This window comes from Ornithorhynchus anatinus, chromosome 8 (genome assembly GCF_004115215.2).
Source record: "Ornithorhynchus anatinus isolate Pmale09 chromosome 8, mOrnAna1.pri.v4, whole genome shotgun sequence".
NCBI classification, from domain to species: Eukaryota; Metazoa; Chordata; class Mammalia; order Monotremata; family Ornithorhynchidae; genus Ornithorhynchus; species Ornithorhynchus anatinus.
The window spans coordinates 32,360,006-32,382,734 of NC_041735.1; the positions used below are offsets into that span (position 1 = coordinate 32,360,006).

The 22,729-nt window shown below is 46.4% G+C and overlaps 1 protein-coding gene across 3 annotated transcripts in view; it reads left to right on the top strand.

Moving 5' to 3' along the window:
* Nucleotides 1-16,194, top strand: part of LOC100086252 (E3 ubiquitin-protein ligase TRIM21-like) — a 30,470-nt gene extending 14,276 nt beyond the window's left edge. The window contains exons 2-5 of one of the 3 annotated variants that reach the window (XM_029070066.2): nucleotides 6,610-6,705; nucleotides 7,608-7,838; nucleotides 11,522-11,544; nucleotides 15,580-16,194. In XM_029070066.2, the coding sequence (XP_028925899.1) occupies nucleotides 6,610-6,705; nucleotides 7,608-7,838; nucleotides 11,522-11,544; nucleotides 15,580-15,589 (360 nt within the window). In that variant the 3' untranslated portion in view covers nucleotides 15,590-16,194. The remainder of the gene's footprint in view (nucleotides 1-6,609; nucleotides 6,706-7,607; nucleotides 7,839-11,521; nucleotides 11,545-15,579) is intronic. The other 2 variants (XM_029070067.2, XM_029070068.2) reach the window with 2 other exon arrangements.
* The last annotated feature ends 6,535 nt before the right edge of the window (nucleotides 16,195-22,729 follow it).

A 22,729-nucleotide genomic window follows, 5' to 3' on the forward strand; every position in this document is an offset into this window, starting at 1 on the left:
TCCTCAGTTAGATTTTATACACCTACTGCTTCCAATTCCTATAACTCCTAGTCTCATCTTGACCCTCCACTCTGTTTTTGGACCCTTTCAGTCCACTGGGACCTCTTAAGGTCACCATTGACTTCCTGCTTGACAAAGCAGTGTGGTATAGCAGAAAGAACATTGGCCTGGGAGTCAGAGGATCTGGGTTCTAATCTCCCCTATGACACTGTCTGCTGTATGACCTTGGGCAAGTCACTTAACTTCTCTGTGCGTCAGTTTCCTCATCTATAAAATGGTGACTAAGAATGTGAGCCCCACTTGGGACATGGACTGTGTCCAATCTTGTTTTTACCCCAGTGCTTCATAGAGTTCCTGGATTTTACTAAGAGCTGAGAAAATGCCATTTAAAAAATGGGCTTTCATATCCTTTATAATATTTCATTTCCTCTTGCCCCCAGTATATAATGATAATAATCAATCAGTGGCATTTACTGAGGACTTCTTTGTGCAGAGCACTGTACTAAGTGCTTGGAAGAATCCAATACAACAGAAATGGTAGATACGCTCTCTACCCACAAGAAGTGTATAGTTTATAATCATTTATTAAAGCATTTGTTAAATCTTAACTCAGTGCCAAATACTGAGGTAGATATAAAATTTTCAGACCAGTCACAGTCCATTTCCCACATGGGGTTCAAAGTCTGAGAGGAAGGGAGAACAAGTATTTCATCTCCATTTTACATGTAAATAAATGGAGGCAGAAAGTTTAAGTGACTTGGCCAAGATATACAAGCAGGGAGTGGTAGACCTAAGATTGTATTTCATGGTTCCTAGGTCTATGATTTCTTTTTTTTATGATATTTGTAAACACTTGCTATGTGTCAAGCTCTGTTCTAAGACCTGGGGTAGATACACATTAATTAGGTCAACTATCGTTCCTGTCCCATATGAGACTTGCAGTTTAAGGGGGAGGGAGAACAGGTATTTTATTGCTATTTTACAGTTGAGGGAATTGAGGCCCAGAGAAGTTAAATGACTTGCTGAAGGTCACATAAAAAACAAGTGGTGGAGCTGGGGTTAGAAGCCAGATCCTTTGGCTCCCAGGCCCAAACTCTTTCCACTAAGCCATGCTGCTTCTTAGCTTTGCTCCCAAATGCTCTCTTCCACCTAACTTCCCCTTCGCAATTGACGACACCAAAATCCTCCCTATTTTTGAGCCTGCAACCTCATCATCATTTCTGATTCTTTTCATTCTTTCTACTTTTATATTAAATCTGCCACTAAATCATGTTTCCTTCCACATCCTTTCCCAGACTTGTAAGCCCTTGTGGGTAGGGAGTGTTCCTACTGTATTGGAATTTTTGTAACAGGAAATGAGTCGCAAAACCCTGGGTTACTTGGATTCTGAAGTACTGTATGTGTGAAATGGAAATGCAAAGATCACAGTATACACAGTACAATCGAGGAAGCATTTGACTTTATAATACTACTGCTATAGGGATGCAAGAGGGATTCTTTAGGGTAATTGCAGTCAAATCGTATTCAGATAGGAGAATAAGACACAGAGAGCTAGAAATCAAAGATATCATAAATATAAAAGATACCATAGCAGCATCCTTTTGGCTTGAGGGAGCCCCGGGTTCTCAAGTGGACCTTCTGCTTTTGCACTGTTCTGCGTTGCCTGGCATCAGCTGTAGTATTTCTGGACCCAAGGCTAAGGCTCAACTTCCTAGATCTTGCGGTATTTCAAGCATACATTTGCAGATGGGACTCCAAAGCTTATCAGTCTCAAGACACATCACCTGATAAACATCACTTTAGTGAGTACTGGGTTAGATACAAGTTTCTCAGGTTGGACATAATCCAAGTCCCACATGAGGCTCAAAGTCTTAATCCCCATTTTACAGATGAGGTAACAGAGGCCCAGAGAAGTGAAATTCACTGAAGTGGCGTTCACAGCAGACAAGTGGTGGAGCTGGGATTAGAATCCAGGTTCTTCTGCCTACCAGGCTTGTGTTCTATCATTCATTCATTCATTAAATTGTATTTATTAAGCACTTACTATGTGCAGAGCACTGTACTAAGTACTTGGGAAAGTACAATGCAACAATAAAGAGTGATAATCCCTACCCAGACAGACATCAATACAAATAAACAGACAGCATACAAATAAATAAAATTACAGATATATACATAAGTGCTGTGGGGCTGGGAGAGGGGGGAAGAGCAAAGGGAGCAAGTCAGGGTGATGCAGAAGGGAGTGGGAGATGAGGAAAATTGCGGCTTAGTCTGGGAAGGCCTCTTGGAGGAGATGTGTCTTCAGTAAGGTTTTGAAGTGGAGGAGAGTAATTGGTGAATTTGAGGAGGGAGGGCATTCGAGGTGAGAGAAGCACTTGGGCTGGAGGTTGGGGGTGAAACAGGTGAGATCGATCCACAGTGAGAAGGTTAGCACTAGAGGAGCAAAGTATGAGGGCTGGATTGTAGAAAGAGAGAAGCAAGGAGATGTAGAAGAGGGCAAGGTGATGGAGTGCTTTAAAGCCAATGTTGAGGAATTTTTGTTTGATATGAAGGTGGTTAGGCAACCACTAGAAATTTTTGAGGAAGTGGGGTGAAATGTCCTGAATGTTTCTGTAGAAAGATGATCCAGGCAGCAGAGTGAAATATGGACTAGCGTAGGGAGTACATGTCCAAGATTGAGATCCTTATATTCTCTCCCAAACTCTGTCCTCTCCCTGACTTTCCCATCACTGTGGATGGCACTACCATCCTTCCCGTCTCACAAGCCTGCCTCCTTGGTGTCATTCTTGACTCTGCTCTCTCATTCACCCCACACATCCAGTCCGTCATCAAAACCTACCAGTCTCACCTTCACAAAATCACCAAGAACCGCCCTTTCCTCTCCATCCAAACTCTCATAATCTCCCAACTGGATTATTGCATCAGCCTCCTCTCTGATCTCTTACCATCCAGTCTCTCCCTGCTTCCAACTATACTTCACTCCGCTGCCCAGATTATCTTTCTACAGAAACGTTCTGGACATGTCACTCCCTTCCTCAAAAACCTGGCACCCTCCCACCTCATCTCCCTTCTCTCCTTCTACAGCCCAACCTGTACACTCTGTTCCTCTGCTGTTAGCCTCCTCATGATGCCTCGTTCTCACCTGTCCTGCCATTGACAATTGGCCCACATCCTACCACTGGCCTGGAATGCCTTCCCTCCTCACATCTGCCAAACTAACTCTTTTCCCCTCTTCAAAGCCCTACTGAGAGCTCACCTCCTCCAGGAGGCCTTCCCAGACTGACCCCTTCCTTTTAAAAATAATAATGTTGGTATTTCTTAATAATAATAATAATAATAATAATAACAATAATGTTGGTATTTGTTAAGCACTTACTATGTGCCGAGCACTGTTCTAAGCGCTGGAGTAGACATGGGGAATCAGGTTGTCCCACGTGGGGCTCACAGTCTTAATCCCCATTTTACAGATGAGGGAACTGAGGCACAGAGAAGTTAAGTGACTTGCCCACAGTCACACAGCCGACAAGTGGCAGAGCTGGGATTCGAACTCATGAGCCCTGACTCCAAAGCCCATGCTCTTTCCACTGAGCCACGCTGCTTACTATGTGTGGAGCACTGTTCTAAGCGCTTGGGGGGGTACAAGGTAATCAGGTTGTCCCACATGAGGCTCGCAGTCTTCATCCCCATTTTACAGATGAGGCAACTGAGGCCCAGAGAAGTTAAGTGACTTGCCCATAGTCACACAGCTGACAAGTGGCAGAGTTGGGATTTGAACCCATGACCTCTGACTCCCAAGACCAGGCTTTTCCCACTGAGCCACGTCCCATTCTCTCTACTCCTTTCCCCTGCTCTATCCCCTTCCCCTCCCCACAGCACTTGTATGTATTTGTATATATTTCTATTACTCCATTTTATTAATGATGTGCTTAATTATATGATTCTGTTTATCTATTTTGATGATATTGATGCCTGTCTACTTGTTTTGTTTTGCTGTCTCTCTCCCCATTTTAGACTATGAACCCGTTGTTGGGCAGGGATTATCTCTGTTGCCAAATTGTACATTCCAATCGCTTAGTACAGTGTTCTACATACAGTAAGCACACAATAAACACAACTGAATGAATGAATGAATAGGGAGAGGCAGGAAGTTGGGAGGTCAGCAAGGAGGCTGATGCAGTAATATAGGTGGGATAGAATGGAGTAGGATAGAATGAGTATTAACATGGTAGCAGTGTGGATGGAGAGGAAAGGGTGGATTTTACCCATGTTGTGAAGGTGGGACTGACAGGATTTGATGATGGATTGAATATGTAGGTTGAATGAAAGAAAGAAGTCAAGGATAATGTCAAGGTTATGGGCTTGTGAGACCGGAAGCACGGTGGTGCGGTCTACAGTGTTGGGAAAGTTCAGGAGAGGAGACAGCTTGGGAGGTAAGATAAGGAGCTCTGTTTTGGACTTGTTAAGTTTGAGGTGAAGGGAGGACATCCAAGTAGAGATGTCTTGAAGGCAGGAGGAGATGCGAGCCTGGAGAGGGAGAGGGAGATTAGGGGAGGAGATGAAGATTTGGGTATCATCTGCATAGTTGAAGTCGTGGGAATGAATGAGTTCTCCACGGAGATCAGTGTAGATGGAGAATAGAAGGGAATCCAGAACTGAACCTTGAGGGTTAGTAGGTTAGTGGGTTAGTGGTTTAGTGGGTTAGAGTGTGTGGGTGGGAGGCAGAGGAAGAGCCCGTGAAGGAGAGTGAGAATGAACGGCCAGAGAGATAAGAGGAGAATTAGGAGAGATCAGAGTCAGTGAAACCAAGGTTGGATAATGTTTCCAGGAGAAGGGGGTGGTTCATAGTGTCAAAGACAGCTGAGAGGTAGAGGAGGATTAGAATGGAGAAGAAGCCATTTGATATGGCAAAAGGAGATCATTGGTGACCTTTGAGAGGGCAATTTCAGTGCAGTGAAGGGGACGGAAGTCAGATTGGAGGGGGTCTAGGAGAGAATTGGAGGAGAGGAATTTGAGACAGTGGGTGTAGATGACTTCCTCAAGGAATTTGGAGAGGAATGGTAAGATGGGGTGATAACTGGAGGGAGCTGTGAAGTCCAAGGAGGGTTTTTTTAGGATGGGGAGACATGGGCATGTTTGAAGGCAGTGGGGAAGAAACCGTTGGAAAATGAGTGGTTGAAGATGGCTGTTAGGGAAGGAGGGAGGGGGCCAGAGCTTTTATAAGTTGCGAAGGAATGGGGTTCAATTTACATGTGGAGGGAGTGGCATTTGAGAGGAAGCAGGATATCGCCTCTGAAGATACTGCTGGGAAGGATGGGAAAGTTGAAGGGGGGCCAGGAGGGATTGAGGAGATGAAGGGGTGAATTTAGGGAGCTCACACCTGATGGTGTTGATTTTCTTGATAAAGTAGATGACCAGGTCACTGGGGATGAGGGATAGGAGAAGTGGGGTGACAGAGGGCCTGAGGAGGGAATTAGATGTCTGGAACAATGTCTGGAAATGTCTATCCACTAGGCCAAGCTTCTTCTCTGTGTCCTGGGCCTGTCTGACTGTCTGCAGGACTGCTAACTGCTTTTGTGTAAGGCCAAATATCGAAGTGTTATGTAAACCGTGTGGGGGACCCCCAGAATGTGTAGTCAGCTGTCAAGTACAACAGACCACATTCCTCTGGCTAACCCTATATTCTCCTTTTCAAGTTCAGTGTTCTTGCACTAGACTGATGCCAACTATACCTACCAATTCTGTTACATTTGTACTCTCCCAAGAGCTTAGTACAGAGCTCTGCACACAGAAGGAGGTCCATTGATTGACTGATTGCTCCTTCCTATCTAGTCTGTTGGTTATCATCCTGCTTCAGCTTGTTGTCTAAACCCAATATGGGTGACTGTGTCAGACTCCTCTCTGGTTTTCCTTCCTTTAGATTATCCAGTCTCCCCTCTCTGCTCTCAGGATCATTTTCCTTAAAACATCATTATGCACACATCTCCCAACACTTCAAAAACCCTGACAAGCAGCATGGTCTAGTGGAAAGGGCCCAGATCTGGGAGTCAGAGTCTAGGGGGGAAGACAGATATCAGTACAAATAAATAAATTAAGGATATGGAAATAAGGGCTGTGAGGTTGAGGGAGGAGTGAACAAAGAATGCAAATCCAAGTGCGAAGGTGACACAGAAGGGAGTGGGAGAAGAAGAAATGAAGGCTTAGTCAGGGAAGGCCTCTTAAAGGAGATGTGCCTTCAGTTAGATTAGATGGGGAAAATGGTAGTCTGGCACATGTAGAGGGGGAGGGAGTTCCAGGCTAGAGAGAGGATGTGGGTGAGAAGTCGGCAGTGAGATAGACAAGATTGAGGTACAGTGAGTATGATGGCATTAGAGGAATGGAGTGTGTGGGCTGGGTTGTAGTAGGAAATCAGGAAGGTAAGACAGGTTAGAGCAAGGAGACTGAGTGCTTTAAAGCCGATGGTAAGGAACTTCTGTTTGATGTCAGGGATGGATGGGCAACACTGGAGGTTCTTGAGACATGAAATGAATATCTTTTTGGAATAACCATTCTGCCACATCCTCCTGGAACCAAACTCCATCCCGAGGCTGACAGAATCCTTATCTCCTGCAGGAAAAACTCCAGGGAGCTGTGGATCAGCTGAAGAAGAAGCGGGAGCGGGCTCTGCAGCTGGAAGCCACAGAGAAGGAGAAACAAGCCTCCTGGAAGGCAGGTGTCAGTCCTGGGGCCTGGATATGAAAGACACAATCCTGCCCTTCCTCTCTTCCGCATTCCCTGTCTCTCAACTTGTGGGCCCCTGTCACCTGGCTGTGCACCATGGCGTCCCCAAGACCTCAGCCATGGGGGCCTGGGAGGAGTTGGGCAGAAGCCGTACCCTGTACCTCCTTAGATTGGGAGCCCCTTATGGAACAGAGGCTGTGTCTGACCTGATTATCTTGTATCTACCCCACCGCTTGGTACAGTGCTTGACACACAGTAAATGCTAACATGCTGTGTGACCTTGGACAAGTTACTTGAGGACTAAGACTGTAAGTTCCATGTGGGACATGGACTGTAATGATTACCTTGTATCTACCCCACACTTAATGCTTGACACATAGTAAGGGCTAATACTCCATGTGACCTTGGGGACCAAGATAGTGTGCCCCATGTGGGACATGGACTGTGTCCAATCTGATTATCATGTATCTGCTCCAGCCCTTAGAATGGTGCCTGATACATAGTAAGCACTTAACAAATACCATAAAAAGTGTCATTATGATTATTATTATTTATCATTACTATTTATCAGCCCCTCACCAAAGTCAGGTTTCCTCTGGGCTGATTCTTGGGCACCCGGTGGGACTCAGTGCTGGTGAGAGCTAAAGGGAACGGAATGTTCATTCATACATTCAATCATATGTATTGAGTACTTACTTTGTTCAGAGCACTGTACTAAGCACTTGGAAAGTATAATTCAGCAACAAATAGAGACAATCCCTGCCCACTGCTCCCAGCCTCTCTCCTGGTAACCACATCATCAGTCTGGTTTCCCCTGCCCTATGGGGACCGCCCCCTCCCACCAACACTAGAGATAGAAGCCCTTCCCCATCAGCTTCTCCCTTCTGCAGTGGAAGCTGACAGTGCAGAAGCAGACATTGGCAAGGGAGTTTGAGAAGATGCATCATTTCCTGGCTGATGAGGAGCAGCGGCAGCTGCAGGAGCTGGAGCAGGAGGGGAGACAGAACCTGAAGAGATTGAGGAAGAGTGAGGCCATGTTGACCAAGTCAAGCCACACCCTGGAGGAGCTGATCACAGATCTGAAGAGGAGGTGCCAGGCCCCAGCAATGGAGCTGCTGCAGGTGACACCAGGGGTCACTCACCCGGGGTGGGAGTGTCAGGCTGGGTGCCAGAGAGGCCCGAAACTGACTCTGCTTTCAGGGATTAAAGTGGACCAGTGGATAGAGCCCGGACCTGGAAGTCAGAAGAACCTGGCTTCTAATCTTGGCTCTGCTACTTGTCCGCTGGGTTACCTTGGACAAGTCATTTTAGAGAAGCAGCGTGGCTCAGTGGAAAGAGCCCGGGCTTGGGAGTCAGAGGTCATGGGTTCTAATCCCGGCTCCGCCGCTTGTCAGCTGTGTGACCTTGGGCAAGTCACGTCACTTCTCTGGGCCTCAGTTTCCTCATCTGTAAAATGGGGCTGAAGACTGGGAGCCCCACATGAGACAACCTGATTACCCTGTATCTACCCTGGTGCTTAGAACAGTGCTTGGCACATAGTAAGCGTATTAACAAATACTCATCCTCTCAACTGTATATATTTTCATTACCCTATTTATTTTGTCAATGAGATGTACATCACCTTGATTCCATTTATTTGCTATTGTTTTAATGAGATGTTCTTCCCTTTGATTCTATTTATTGCGATTGTTCTTGTCTGTCCGTTTCCCCCAATTAGACTGTAAGCCCATCAAAGGGCAGGGGCTGTCTCTATCTGTTACCTATTTGTACGTTCCAAGCGCTTAGTACAGTGCTCTGCACATAGTAAGCACTCAATAAATACTATTGAATGAATGAAAGATGAAACAATAAAAATGCACAAAAAATGAAAGACAAAGATAATGATAAATGAAATTAGAAAAATTGGCTACTGTGGTGAGAGTAGAATTTCAGGCTCCTCATAGCTCTGGCCAATACGCAGAGCAGTCACAGCCACAGCAGCAGCCACAGTCACAGCCTTCCTAGGACTTTCTCAAGTTGAAAAACGCTTGTACTGCTGGTGCCTCTCTATCCCTTATGGACAGCACACTCGATTGGTGAACTTTCTTCCACAACTCTTGAAAGGAATCTTCTTCTGGTGTTTTCTCATTAGGTATTGACTGGGCACGAGCCGAGTATTTATACTGGTAGTGTTGGCTTGCTGTCTGTTCTGTGTCCGCATGACAGAGTGTGTCTAGAATTCTCAGGATTCCCAGAGTAGTGTCCAGTCAGTCCTGGAACAAGGCAAAAGCAAGAGTGAGGCCTTGAAGTTGTGAGGGAAAGCAGTGGGGCCTAGTGGTTAAAGCATGGGCCTGGGGGGAGTCAGAAGGATTTGGATCTAATCCCATCTCTGCCAATTGTCTGCATGTGACCTTGGGCAAGTCAATTCACTTCTCTGCTCCTCAATTATCTTATTTGTAAAATGGGGAATAAGACTGTGACCCCTTTAAGAGACATGGACTGTGTCTAACCTGATTATCTTATATCTATCCCAGCGCTTAGAATAGTGCCTGACCCATAGTACGTGCTTAACAAATATCATAAAAACAGAGTTTGGAAATAACCCCCATCACCCTTCTGCCCTTTCCCCCACCAGCCACTATTATCGGAAGAGGGTTTTCCACAGATCTGCACTACTGTCTGCAAGCACAGCATGGATCTTTCAAACTTTACATAGAGTCCTTAATGTTTGAAGGACAGATTAGTGTTCAGCTGTCTAGCCAGTTTGATGCCACATCTTTTCATTTAATAGAACTTATTCACCACCCACATTGTGCAAAGTACTGTATTGGGTACCTACTGTGCTCAGAGCACTGTAATGGACTCCTACTCTGTGCAGAGTGCTGCACTAGATCCCTGCAATGTGCAGAGTCGTATGAGTGGTGCCTAGAGAAGCAGCATGGCTGAGAGAAGCAGCGTGGCTCAGTGGAAAGAATCCGGGCTTGGGAGTCAGAGGTCATTGGTTCGAATCCTGACTCTGCTCCTTGTCAGCTGTGTGGCTGTGGGCAAGTCACTTCACTTTTCTGTGCCTCAGTTCCCTCATCTGTAAAATGGGGATAAAGACTGTGAGCCTCACTTGGGACAACCTCATCCCCCTGTATCTACCCCAACCTCATCCCCCTGTATCTACCCCAGCGCTTAGAACAGTGCTCTGCATGTAGTAAGTGCTTAACAAATACCAACATTATTATTATTAGGATGTGGCAAGAATTGTTGTGGGCAACTCCTGTCTTGGATGCCTCCTAAGCAGAGAACACCCTCCTGCAAGCCAAGAACCAAATCTACTGGGCAGGATTATAATGGTTCACTGCTGAGATGCACAGCAATTACCAGAGACCCAGGACATTCCTGAATCTCATTCCTTGTCCAACTGTCCCTCACAGCCTGCCTGGAGGGACACATCTATGATCTGTCTCCCCCTCTAGACTGTAAACTGATTATGGGCAGAGACCAATCAATCAATCAATCAATCAATCAGTGATATTTATTGAGCACTTACAATGTGCAGAGCACTGTTCTAAGCACTTAGGAGAGTACAATACAACAGAATTAGAAGAAATGTTCCTTGACATTAATGAATTTACTATGTCTGTTAATTGTGATGTATTACTCTAGAAAATCCTCCAGAAAGCCCACCTTCCCCAACATGCCTATCCAGCTTAACTTCAGGATCTCAAATCTTCTAAACCTCTCATTGACCCAAAGAACTTCCACACTGCCTTATCCCCATCCTCAGCAGTATGTTCATTCAGTTAACTACTCAGTTTCTAATTTCATGCTTAATTCCCACATTAGAGTATAAGCTTCTTGTGGGCAGGGAATGCATCTCTTCCTTTTTTTGTACTTCCAAAACTCTTAATAAATATCATCACCAATGTGTAGTGCTCTGTAGGGGACAGGCACCCCATATAGTGCTCTACCCATAGTTGGTGCTCAGGAACATGGTTGATTCTGACATATGGAGGGGGCGGTCTCAGTCCTCATAAACCCCCTGTTTCAATCCCAACTGTTTAAGGAGACATTGGAGGACAGAGTGGGGATTTACTACCATTATGAAAAACCCCATCACTGCTCTTCACCATGCCCCTGGGTTGTATCCACAGAGAAAGTGTCTACCAACTTTGCTATATTGTACTCTCCTAAATGCTTAGTACCATGCTCTGCACAAAGCCAGTGCTCATTGAATGCCACTGATTAACCGATCTATCCAAAGCATAGGTCCTTGGTGTTTCCCTCAGCAGCACTGGCCATTGGGCTGCAGAAACTCAGAGCACCTGAGCCCTTCCTGGAGCCAGAGGAATAGCCCAGAGTGTGGGCAACTCATTCCGTGGGGGGAGACAGGGTAGAGCTGAGGGCAGAATCAGCTGTGTGGGCAGAGAAGCAGGTCTTCCTGGAAGAATTTCACCATAAGGCCGGAGACTCCCCTCACCTACTCAGCACCCAGACATGCAGAGCTTGGGAACAGCGGGTTCTTGGGAAGTCATCCCAGACCCAGCATTCCACGGATCCCTTCCCTGGTTGCTGATTCACACCCCCAGAAGCCCCTATCTACTCCTGCCCTCTCCCCTGTAGTAAATCACTGAGCCCAAACCAACTCAGGGTGGGTGGCTGAGTCAGAGACCAGAGCTGAATTTGCCCTACCCCTGCCACAGGTCAGACAATGGCCAACTCCCAGGCCCATGCTGGCAGCCTAACTCCAGCCCCAAGCTTCCTCCTGGGGAAGAGAGTCTTATGGGAAGGGATCCTGAATCTCCTGGGGTCTCACCATGTTTTTCTTTCTCCACAGAATGTGAAGGATGCCTTGGGCAGGTATGTTACCCAGCCTGTCTTCCCATGTTTGGAGGGCATGGTTGAGGTTGAAATCTAACAGGAGGGTCCATGGTTCCTATTTCCTTCCCGGGAGTAAGGTCTGGATCCTGCCCACCCCAGACAACATCCCCACAGACCTGAAGAGCAGCATCCAGATTCCAGGGCAGAGGGAGATGCTGCTGACATTCTCAGGTGATCCCCACCTGCATGGTGCTGGGCAGCATGGGTCCAGGGAAATATCCCCCATCTCTGTTGTCCTTTCCTGAGTGTGATGGTCCCTCCAACCAGGAGCCTGGACCCGGCTCCCAGGCAGGATTACTCAGGCCATGTTGCCCCTGTGGGGTCACACTAGCTGGCAACCCAATGTGGCAGGGGGGAAAGGGATTGAAGGGGTTGGTTGGGAAATGTAGGAGATGCAAAACTGAGTCAGGAATTCCCAGAAAAACCCTCTCCTACTCCTGCCCCATGTGGTGATGAGGGTGGCTGCTGGTCCCTGAAGGGAAGCATCTGGGAGCCCCATGTGAGACAGGGACTGTGTCCAACCAGCTCATCTAGTTTCTATTTCAGCGCTTAGTACAGTGCCTGGCCCATAGTAAGTGCTCAACAAGTACAATAATTTTTTAATGGTACTGGTTGAGTACTTAGTATGTGTCAAACTCTATTCTAAGATCTGGGTAGGTACAGGTTAATTAAGTTGGCCACAGTCCCAATCCTTAATCGGGCTCACAGTCTAACAGAGGGGAAAACAGGTATTGAATCCCCATTATGCAGTTGAGGAAACAGGCACAGAGAAGTGAAGTAATTGCCCAAGGTCACACGGCAAGCTATTCCCAGAGCTGGGATTTGAACCCAGGTTCTCTTACTTCCATTCTGGGGCTCTTTCCACATGTTGTTTTCCTTATTATTAATTATTAGGTGTTGCTGGTTAATCAGTCCATTAATTCATTCAGTTGTATTTATTGAGCGCTTACTGTGTGCAGAGCACTGTACTAAGCGCTTTGAAACTACAGTTCAGCAACAGATAGAGACAATCCCTACCCAACAACGGGCTCACAGTCTAGGAGGAGGGAGACAGACAACAAAACAAAACAAGTAGCCAGGCATCAATAGTATCAATATAAATAAATAGAATTATAGATATATACACATCATTAATAAAATAAATAGAATAATAAATATGTACATATACACACAAGTGTTGTGGGGCGGGGAGGGGGGTAAAGTAGATGGAGGAAGTAGGGGCGATCAGGAGGGGAGGATGAGTACAGGAAAGGCCTCTCTGCTGTATTTACTCTGCCCCTCCTGCATTGTAAACACTGTAATAAGTACCCAGAAATGCTCCGTCTTATTAAGGGGCCCATGAAGGCATTCAAGGTTAGAGGGAGACTTTTAGTTCCACATTGGGTATACTTGTCACCATACCATGCTGATGGTCCAAGGGGCCACCATGTAAGGTCATTTCACCTTACTCTCAGTTTTTCACCCCCTGAACAGCACTATAAACCTCCAACCCCTTTCCCTGTATCTCTATGGACCCTCGCCTCTGCACTGTTCTTTGAATCCATGCTCTATCCCATCACCTTCCCCGATCTCAGCCCTCAACCCACACGGGTTCCCATAGTTTGGGGGATCCTGAGAGCTAACAGGTTTGTATCAGCCTGACCTTGGTTTTTAAAAATCAAAGAAAGATCAGGGTGGGGCCTATGTGGGAGAGGTTGTGGAAAAGGGGGAATTGGAGAGCACTGGGGAAGCTCACAGGGGCCACAGGTTGAGAGGAAAAGGTGGGAATGGCAGGAGAGGGAGGTTTTGGGTTTTTTTTGGGTATTTGTTAAGTGCTTGCTACATTCCAAGCATTATACTAAGTGCTAGTTTTTTTTAAATATATAAAATACTTATTGGCAAATATATCACTTCATGGTCTTACATGGTAGTCACTCAGGAAACTCAGTGTGTGAGGAGGGATACAAAATTACTTCCTGCACTTGTTCCACATGTCAACTGCTCCTGTCCTGACCCTGTGACCCTCTTTACAGCAGACATGTCTCTGGATGCCAAGACAGCGAATCCTTACCTGGTCCTGTCTGGGGATGGGAGAAGTGTGAGCTGTGGAGAGACAGATCAGGATGTGCCTGCATCACCAGATAGATTTAGTCGGTATTCAGCTGTCCTGGGCAGTCAGGGCTTCACTAAAGGGAGATATTACTGGGAGGTGTCTCTGGCCGGGAAGACACAGTGGCACCTGGGAGTTTGCAGGCATTCAGTGGACGGGAAGGGGGAGGTCACTCATCGTTCCCAGGATGGATACTGACTACTGCTGCTGAGGAAAGGTGGAGAATACAAGACCTCTACCTCTCCTTCCACCCTTCTCTCCCTGCCAGAGCCCCCTCAATCCATAGGGGTCTTCCTGGATTACAAGGCTGGAGATGTCTCCTTCTACAGCGTCACTGATCAAACCCACATCTTCACCTTTTCCGGTTGCTCCTTCCCTGAACTGCTCCGCCCCTATTTCAATCCTGGTCTTTCTGACAATGGGAAAAATTTGACTCCTTTAACCATCTGCCTGGTTGGGAGGAGGGGAAACTGAGGCAGCTTTGGGCCTAGTCTGGATTCTGCGGTGATCCGTCCAGAGGACAGTCCATCCTCAGAGCCAATGTCTGCCCTTCGGCCCTCACTCGCCATTATCATCTAGGCCTCAGTGCCCTCCTCACCCTTCCCCAACCCTCTGGGATCCTTGGCATGCTAACTGCCCTATGCTCAGCTCTGATCTATAACCTCCATATCCAGAGCTCACAGCATGCATCAAGAGATGGCCTGTTAACCCAAAGGGAAATCTGGGGAAACTGAGGCACCAAAACATGCTGATATTTGATTAAAGTTGCCCCGACCAGGTTCCATCCCCACCTTGCCCTACCCTGTTAATGAAAAAGGAAACTGCGGGAGTGATGGCTTTTTGAATTTCTGCTTCAAGGGAACCAGGACAGGAGGGCAGGGGCAGGTGGTCAGAACCAGATCTTGATCTCCTTTGGGACTTAATAATAATGATGACACTTATGGTGTGTCAAGCACTGTACTAAGTGCTGGGCTAGATTTATGATAATCAGTTCAGACACAGTCCCTGTCTTCCATTGGACTTATAGTCTGAGTAGGCGGGAGAATGGGCATTGAATCCCCATTTTGCTAATGAAGGAACTGAAGCATAGAGAAGTTAAGTCATTAGCCCAAGGTCACACAGCAAGCAGGAAGCAGAGCTGGGATTAGAACCCAGGTTTAGCCGTTCTTGGTTTCACTGACAGTGTCCTCTTAGGGTCCTCCTATCTCTCTGACTGCTCTCTCTCAGTCTCTTTCATGGGCTCCACTTCTGCCTCCCACTCTCTGACAGTGGGGTACATTCCCTCAAGGCTCAGTTCTAGTTCTCCTTGGGACAGGCCCAAGGCTTGGACTCCATTTTGTTTGGCCAACACTCAGTTAGCTCGAAGTGGGCCCGGCATATGCACCACTATCCTTGCATTAGCAGATGTTGTTGTTGTCCTCATTCATTCATTCATTCATTCATTCATTTATTCATTCATTCATTTATTCATTCGTATTTATTGAGTCTTACTGTGTGCAGAGTACTGTACTAAGTGCTTGGAAGAGTACAATACAACAATAAGCAGGCACATTTCCTGCCCATAATGAGCTTGTAGTCTAGAGAGGAGAACGGTAGCTACTGACCCTGAAGGACTGTGGATCCTGAAGAGGGAAGATAAGCAAGTGGTATTCGCCCACACCCCTGAGCTAATGAGGAAAACAAGACAGAGTCTAGAAATTACCCCAGTTGGGCTTGGACACATACCCTTATATAAATCAGGACACCTGCTCTCTGGTGGCACTGTTAGTATAGTCAAGCCTTAATCAAGCTCATGTGTATAGGTACTTAGCAAATACCATTATTAATTATTATTAGTAGTATTACTGTTACTGACTATGTTTAGTGATTAGCTCATGTATATGCATTACTGTCACTGAATATGTATACTCATTCATTGTGTTGAGTCCCATCTAGGTAAACAGTGACTGATTAGGCCAGGATCCACCTTATCAGCACCCTTAGCAACAACCAATCACTGACTGCTGGTGTAATCCCAAGACTCCCAAATTGTCAACAGTGAAATTCCTGAAGACCATCTGCAGTCTTAAGACCCCAAATTATCAGCAATCTTGTCAACAGTGAAATTCCTGAAGGCCACCCACAGATAATTTGAGACCCCGAATTATCAGCAATACTGTCAACAGTGAATTCCTGGCCATAAACCCAGAGCCTTGAAACTTAACACCTGCATTTGCTGAAGACTTCTTGCTGAAGACTTCTTCAGACACAGAGTGTCCGCTCGATGACCTAAAGCCGAAAATGAAGGAGCTCGGTGTATAATGAGAGGCTAATGAAGACAACAACAAACGGAGGCGGGGAGGCACGTGATATGCCAATCCAACAGACGAACAAATGGGACTTGAGGGGAGGGGTCGGACTAGAGGGAGGGACTTGGTGCTGCGTCACCCAGGGAAGGGGGACCAGCGGGAAATATAAGGATGGATGCATCCTCAGGTCTTTGTCTTTGTCTAACAAACAGTCACTGACCTTTTGTTGCAACAAAATGAATAAAAGGCTGGCCTAACCCGATTGGTTATTTGGGATGTTTTCCAACACTAGGAAGAAGGGACACCTGGTTAGTTGTCATTTGTATGTGAACCCTGCTTTGACCAGGATGTCTGTCCTGCCTGCTTCCACCAGACAGGGCTTTACATAGCCTAAGGAGTCCATACTATCTGCTGCTTCCAGGTGAGGTTTTAAGTAGAAATAAACTAAATGAGCTCGGCCTAAAGGCCATATTGTAATGAATTCTCTTTTGGCAGGTAAATTGGGGATATGATTCCAGTTCTAGCTCAGTACCTTTAATGCATTATATTTGGCCTGTAGTATGTGTGTTGGCAGGGGAGTGCCTCAGAGCAGTCCAGTTAGGCTTACACTGTTGTTCATGCTTTGTGTAAAGGCCAGGAGTGGAATGAATGTAGGCGTTGGCTTACTACAAGGACATTGTATTTGAGAGGGAAAATATGGGGTTAGCTAGGGGAATGAGGGGTGTTGTGTCTGAGAGCTGACCACACATCCTGGGAGCCCAACACATAGTTTACATAACACTTTGATTTGTGGTCTTACGCAGAAGCACTTATCAGTCCAGTAGACAGTAGAATGGGGCCAGGTCACGAAGAGATGTTTCTCAGTTGATAAGATTTGCCTATTGATTTATTTCCATTAATGTCAGCCTCTCCCTCTAGGCTGTAAGTTCATTGTGGGCAGGGAACGTGTCTGCTTAGTGTTATATTGTACTCTCCTAAGCACTTAGTACACTGTTTTGCACACAGTAAGTACTCCACATTGCTAAAATCATCCCTCCTCTTCATCCAAAAGGTTACCACGTTAATACAATCATTCATTCTATCTCACTTGGATTACTGCATCAGCATCCTTGCTGGCCTCTCAACCTCCTGTATTTCCCCACTCCAGTCCATACTGAGGTGAACTCTGCTGCCTTGATAATTTTTCTACAGAAACGTTGAGGACATGTTTCTCCACTCAAAAACTCCAGTGGTTGCTCATCCACCTCCGCATGACAAAAAACTCCTCACTCTTGGCTTCAAAGCACTCAATCACCTTGTCCCCCGGCCTCACCTTGCTATCCTCTTACTACAGTGCAGACTGCACACTTCACTCTAATGCTATCCTTCTCACTGTGCCTCAATCTCATCTGCCGCCTTCTATTTTCCATCTACAATCACTCCCTTGGAGAACTCATTTGCTCCCATGACTTCAACTACCACCTCTGTATGGATGATACCCAAATCTACATCTCCACCCTGATCTCTCTCCCTCTCTCCAGGCTCACATTTCCTCTCTTGCCTTCAAGATTTTTCTAATAATGTTGGTATTTGTTAAGCGCTTACTATGTGCAGAGCACTGTTCTAAGCACTGGGATAGACACAGGATAAACAGGTTGTCCCACGTGAGGCTCACGGTCTTAATCCCCATTTTACAGATGAGGTAATTGAGACACAGAGAAGTGAAGTCACTTGCCCACAGCCACACAGCTGACAAGTGGCAGAGCTGGGTTTTGAACCCATGACCTCTGATTCCCAAGCCCGTGCTCTTTCCACTGAGCCACGCTATCTACTTGGGTATCCTTCCATCACCTTAAACTTTATGTCCAAAACAGAGCTCCTAATCTTCCCACCCAAACCCTGTCCTCTCCCTGACTTTCCCATCACTGTAGATGAAACCACCATCCTTTCCATCTCACAAGCCTGTATCCTTGGCGTTATCCTCGACTCCTCTCTCTTTCTCTCTCTCTCTCTCTCTCTCATTCATTCATTCATTCAGTCGTATTTATTGAGCACATACTGTGTGCAGAGCACTGTACTAAGCCCTTGGGAAGTACAATTCCACAACAGATAGATATAATTCCTACCCAACAACTGGCTCACAGTCTAAAAGGGGGAGGCAGACAACAAAACTAAACAAGTAGACAGGCATCACCTCCATTAAAATAGATAAATAGAACAATAGATAAATGCACATCATTAGTAAAATAAATAGAGCAATACATATGTACAAATATATACAAGTGCTGTGGGGAGGGGAATGGTGTATAGCAGAGGGAGGGAATAGGGGCAGTGGGAAGGAGAGGAGGAGCAGAGGGAAAGGGAGGACTCAGGCTGGGAAGGCCTCCCAGAGGAGGTGAGCTCTCAATCCGTCACCATATCCTGTCGGTCCCACCTTCACAACATTGCTAAAACCCACTCTTTCCTCTCCATCCAAACTGCTACCACATTAATACAATCACTCATCCTAACCTGCCTAGATTATTGTGTCATCTTACTTGCTACCCTCCCAACCTTCCGTCTCTCCCCCCTGCAGTCCATACTCCATTCACTCCACTGCCTGGATCATCTTTCTACAAAAATGTTCAGGAGAGGTCACTCCCCTCCTCAAAAATCTCCAGTGGTTAACCATGCACCTCCATATCAAACAAAAACTCCTCACCATTGGCTTCAAAGCATTCCATCACCCTACTCCTTCCTACCTCACTTGGCTTCTCTCCTTCTATAACCCAGAACATATACATCACTCCTCTGATGTTAATCTTCTCTCTGTGCCTCGATCTCAACTGTCTTGCTACTGCATCCTGTCCCTGGACTGAAATGCCCGCCCTCCTCACATCCAACAGACAATTCCTCTCCCTGCCTTCAAAGCCTTACTGAAGGCACAGCTCCTCCAAGAGGCCTTCCCAGACTAAGCCCCACTTTTCCTCATCTCCCACTCCCTTCTGTGATGCCCTCACTTGCTCCCTTTCTCTTCCCCGCCTCCCATCCCCAAAACACTTATGAATATATCTGTAATTTAATATACATATCCCACCCTCTAGCCTGTGAGCTCATTGTGGGCAGAGAATGTCACTATTTATTGTTGCATTGTACTTTGCCAAGTAGTTAGTACAATGTTCTTCACATATGAAGCACTTAATAAATAAGATTGAAGGAATGAATGAATGTTATAAAGCCAAATACTTGCTTGACCATACCATGTGTATTGTGATTTTTGTATCTCCATCTCACATGAACACTACTTCTGAATCCAAGCCACCACTTCTATTCTTGACCTATGCCCACTCCCTTGGAAAACTCATTTGATCTCATAGCTTCCACTACCATCTCTATGCAGACGATTTTGAAATCTACATCTCCAGTCCTCCCCTCTCTCCTTCTTTGCAGTCTCCTAATTCCTCCTGCCTTAAGGACATCTCTACTTAGATGTCCTGCCAAAACATTAAACTTAACATGATCAATCTAGAACTCTGCATCATCCCACCCAAACCTTGTCCTTCTCCTGCCTTTCCCATCTCTGCAGACAAATCACTATCCACTGTATCTCACAAGCTCATATTGGTGGCATTATTCTCAACTCATCTTTCTCATACACCCCCATATTCAGTCTGTGACCAAATTCTGTTGGTTCTATCTTCGCAACATCACTAAAATCCACCCATTCCTCTCCATCCAAACTGCTATTATACTGATCTAAGCACTTATGCTATCCCACCATAATTAGTGCAACAGCCTCCTTGCTCACCTCCCTTGCCTCCTGTCTCTCCCCACTCCAGTCCGTACTTCACTCTGCTGCACAGATCATTTTTCTAAAAAAAGTTCAGTCCATATCTCCTCATTCCCCAACCTCCAGTGGTTGCCCATCCACCTCCCACTGAATTTACCATCAGCTTCAAAACACTTAGTCAGCTCAACCCCTCCTACTTTACCTAGCAGCATGATGTACTGGATAGAGCACAGGCAATGGGAGTCAGAAGTCATGGGTTCTAATCCTGGCTCTGCCACTTGTCTGCTGTATGACCTTGGGCAATTCACTTCACTCATCTGTGCCTCAGTTATCTCATCCATAAAATGGGTATTGAAACTTTGTGTACCATACGAGATAGGGACTGTGACCAACCCAGTTTGCTTGTATCCACCCTAGTGCCTAGTACAGTGCCTGGCACATAGCAAGTGCTTAATAAATACCACAATTATTATCATTATTACTATAGCCCAGCCCACACACCAGGACCAACTTCCTCACTGTGCCCTGATTTAGTCTACCTTCCTGCTGACCCCTTTACTACATGCTCCCCCGCAGCCTGGAACACCCTCCCCTTCCATATATGCCAGATGACCTAAGTGCTTAGTACAGTGCTTTGCACACAGTAAGTGCTCAATAAATATGATTAATTGCTTGATTAAAAAAATGACAAAACTCAATTGATCTGTTGTAGTCTCTTATGTTGTTTTAATGTTTTATTGTTTCATTGCTCCCAACATGTCTGTCTCCCATCCTCTCCCCTACATTATTCATAGATTATGAGCCCCATTTGAGGAACAAGGCCTGTGTTTAATTCTCAACTGTGTAATTGCTTATTTAATACTATTACTAAGACTAGCTTCTTCATCTGTAAAATGGAGTTTTAATACCTGCTCTCCCTCCCCATTAGTCTGTGAGCCCCATGTGGGACAGGGATTGTGTCTGATTTAATTATCTTGGGCATGCCCCAGCTCTTAGTACAGTGCTTGGCACACTGTGAGCATTTAACAAATTCCACCACCATCATTATCTTAACTATAAATATTTTATGTCTGCCTGTCTTCCCTATTAGATTGCCAGCTCCTTGAAGGCAGAGAATGTATACCTTACCGATGTTGGACTCTTCCAAGTACTCAGTACTGGGTTTTGCAGTCCATCAACCTTCAACATATACCACGGATTGATTGACTGATTGATTGACTGAGGAATTGATTGGGCCTCACCCATGGGCCTGCTTTTCAGTGAGAAGCATAGCATTCATTCATTCATTCATTCAATAGTATTTATTGAGCGTTTACTATGTGCAGAGCACTGTACTAAGCGCTTGGGATGAACAAGTCGGCAACAGATAGAGACAGTCCCTGCCGTTTGACGGGCTTACAGTCTAATCGGGGGAGACGGACAGACAAGAACAATGGCAATAAATAGAGTCAAGGGGAAGAACATCTCGTAAAAACAATGGCAACTAAATAGAATCAAGGCGATGTACAATTCATTAACAAAATAAATAGGGTAACGAAAATATATACAGTTGAGCGGACGAGTACAGTGCTGAGGGGATGGGAAGGGAGAGGTGGAGGAGCAGAGGGAAAAGGGGAAAAAGAGGGTTAATCTGCGGAGAGGTAAAGGGGGGATGGCAGAGGGAGTAGAGGGAGAAGAGGAGCTCAGTCTGGGAATGTCTCTTGGAGGAGGTGAGTTTTAAGTAGGGTTTTGAAGAGGGAAAGAGAATCAGTTTGGCGGAGGTGAGGAGGGAGGGCGTTCCAGGACCGTGGGAGGACGTGACCCAGGGGTCGACGGCGGGATAGGCGAGACCGAGGGACGGTGAGGAGGTGGGCGGCAGAGGAGCGGAGCGTGCGGGGTGGGTGGTAGAAAGAGAGAAGGGAGGAGAGGTAGGAAGGGGCAAGGTGATGGAGAGCCTTGAAGCCTAGAGTGAGGAGTTTTTATTTGGAGCGGAGGTTGATAGGCAACCACTGGAGTTGTTTAAGAAGGGGAGTGACATACCCAGATCGTTTCTGCAGGAAGATGAGCCGGGCAGCGGAGTGAAGAATAGACTGGAGCGGGGCGAGAGAGGAGGAAGGGAGGTCAGAGAGAAGGCTGACACAGTAGTCTAGCCGGGATATAACGAGAGCCCGTAACAGTAAGGTAGCCGTTTGGGTGGAGAGGAAAGGGCGAATCTTGGCGATATTGTAGAGGTGAAACCGGCAGGTCTTGGTAACGGATAGGATGTGTGGGGTGAACGAGTGAGACGAGTCAAGGATGACACCGAGATTGCGGGCCTGAGAGACGGGAAGGATGGTCGTGCCATCCACGGTGATAGAGAAGTCTGGGAGAGGACCGGGTTTGGGAGGGAAGATGAGGAGCTCAGTCTTGCTCATGTTGAGTTTTAGGTGGTGGGCCGACATCCAGGTGGAGACATCCTGGAGGCAGGAGGAGATGCGAGCCTGAAGGGAGGGGGAGAGGACAGGGGCGGAGATGCTCTGGATAGCAGAGCAGGCTGGCCTACCACATCTGGAATCCAGATTCTCAGCTCTGCTGCTGGAGTCAGTGATGGTGGTGGGAAGGTCAGGTCAGAGACACCACCCTGATTGGGAGCGTGACTGGTGTCCCAGAGCTGACTCTAAAGCCTAGGAATTCTTATCCTTGTTTTTCTGTTCTAGGAGAGAAGTAACATGGCCTAGTGGGAAGAGCATGAGCCAGGGGGACAGAAGACCTGGGCTCTTATCCCGACTCTGCCACTTGTTTGCTGTTTGATCTTGGACAAGACAGTTCACTTCTCTGTGCTTCAGTTCCCTTATTTGTAAAATGGGGCATCAGTTCCCACTCTCCCTCCTAATTGGATTGTGAGACCCATGTAGGAGCTGACTATCTTTTATCTAACCCAGTGCTTAGTACAGTGCATGGCACATAGTAAGCCCTTAACAATAATCACAGTTACCCTCTGTAATATTTCCAGCTCAGGAATAGACTAAAACTCCTCATTCCCACAGCCTGTTACAGTCAAGTTAGAAATGTCTTGGGGCT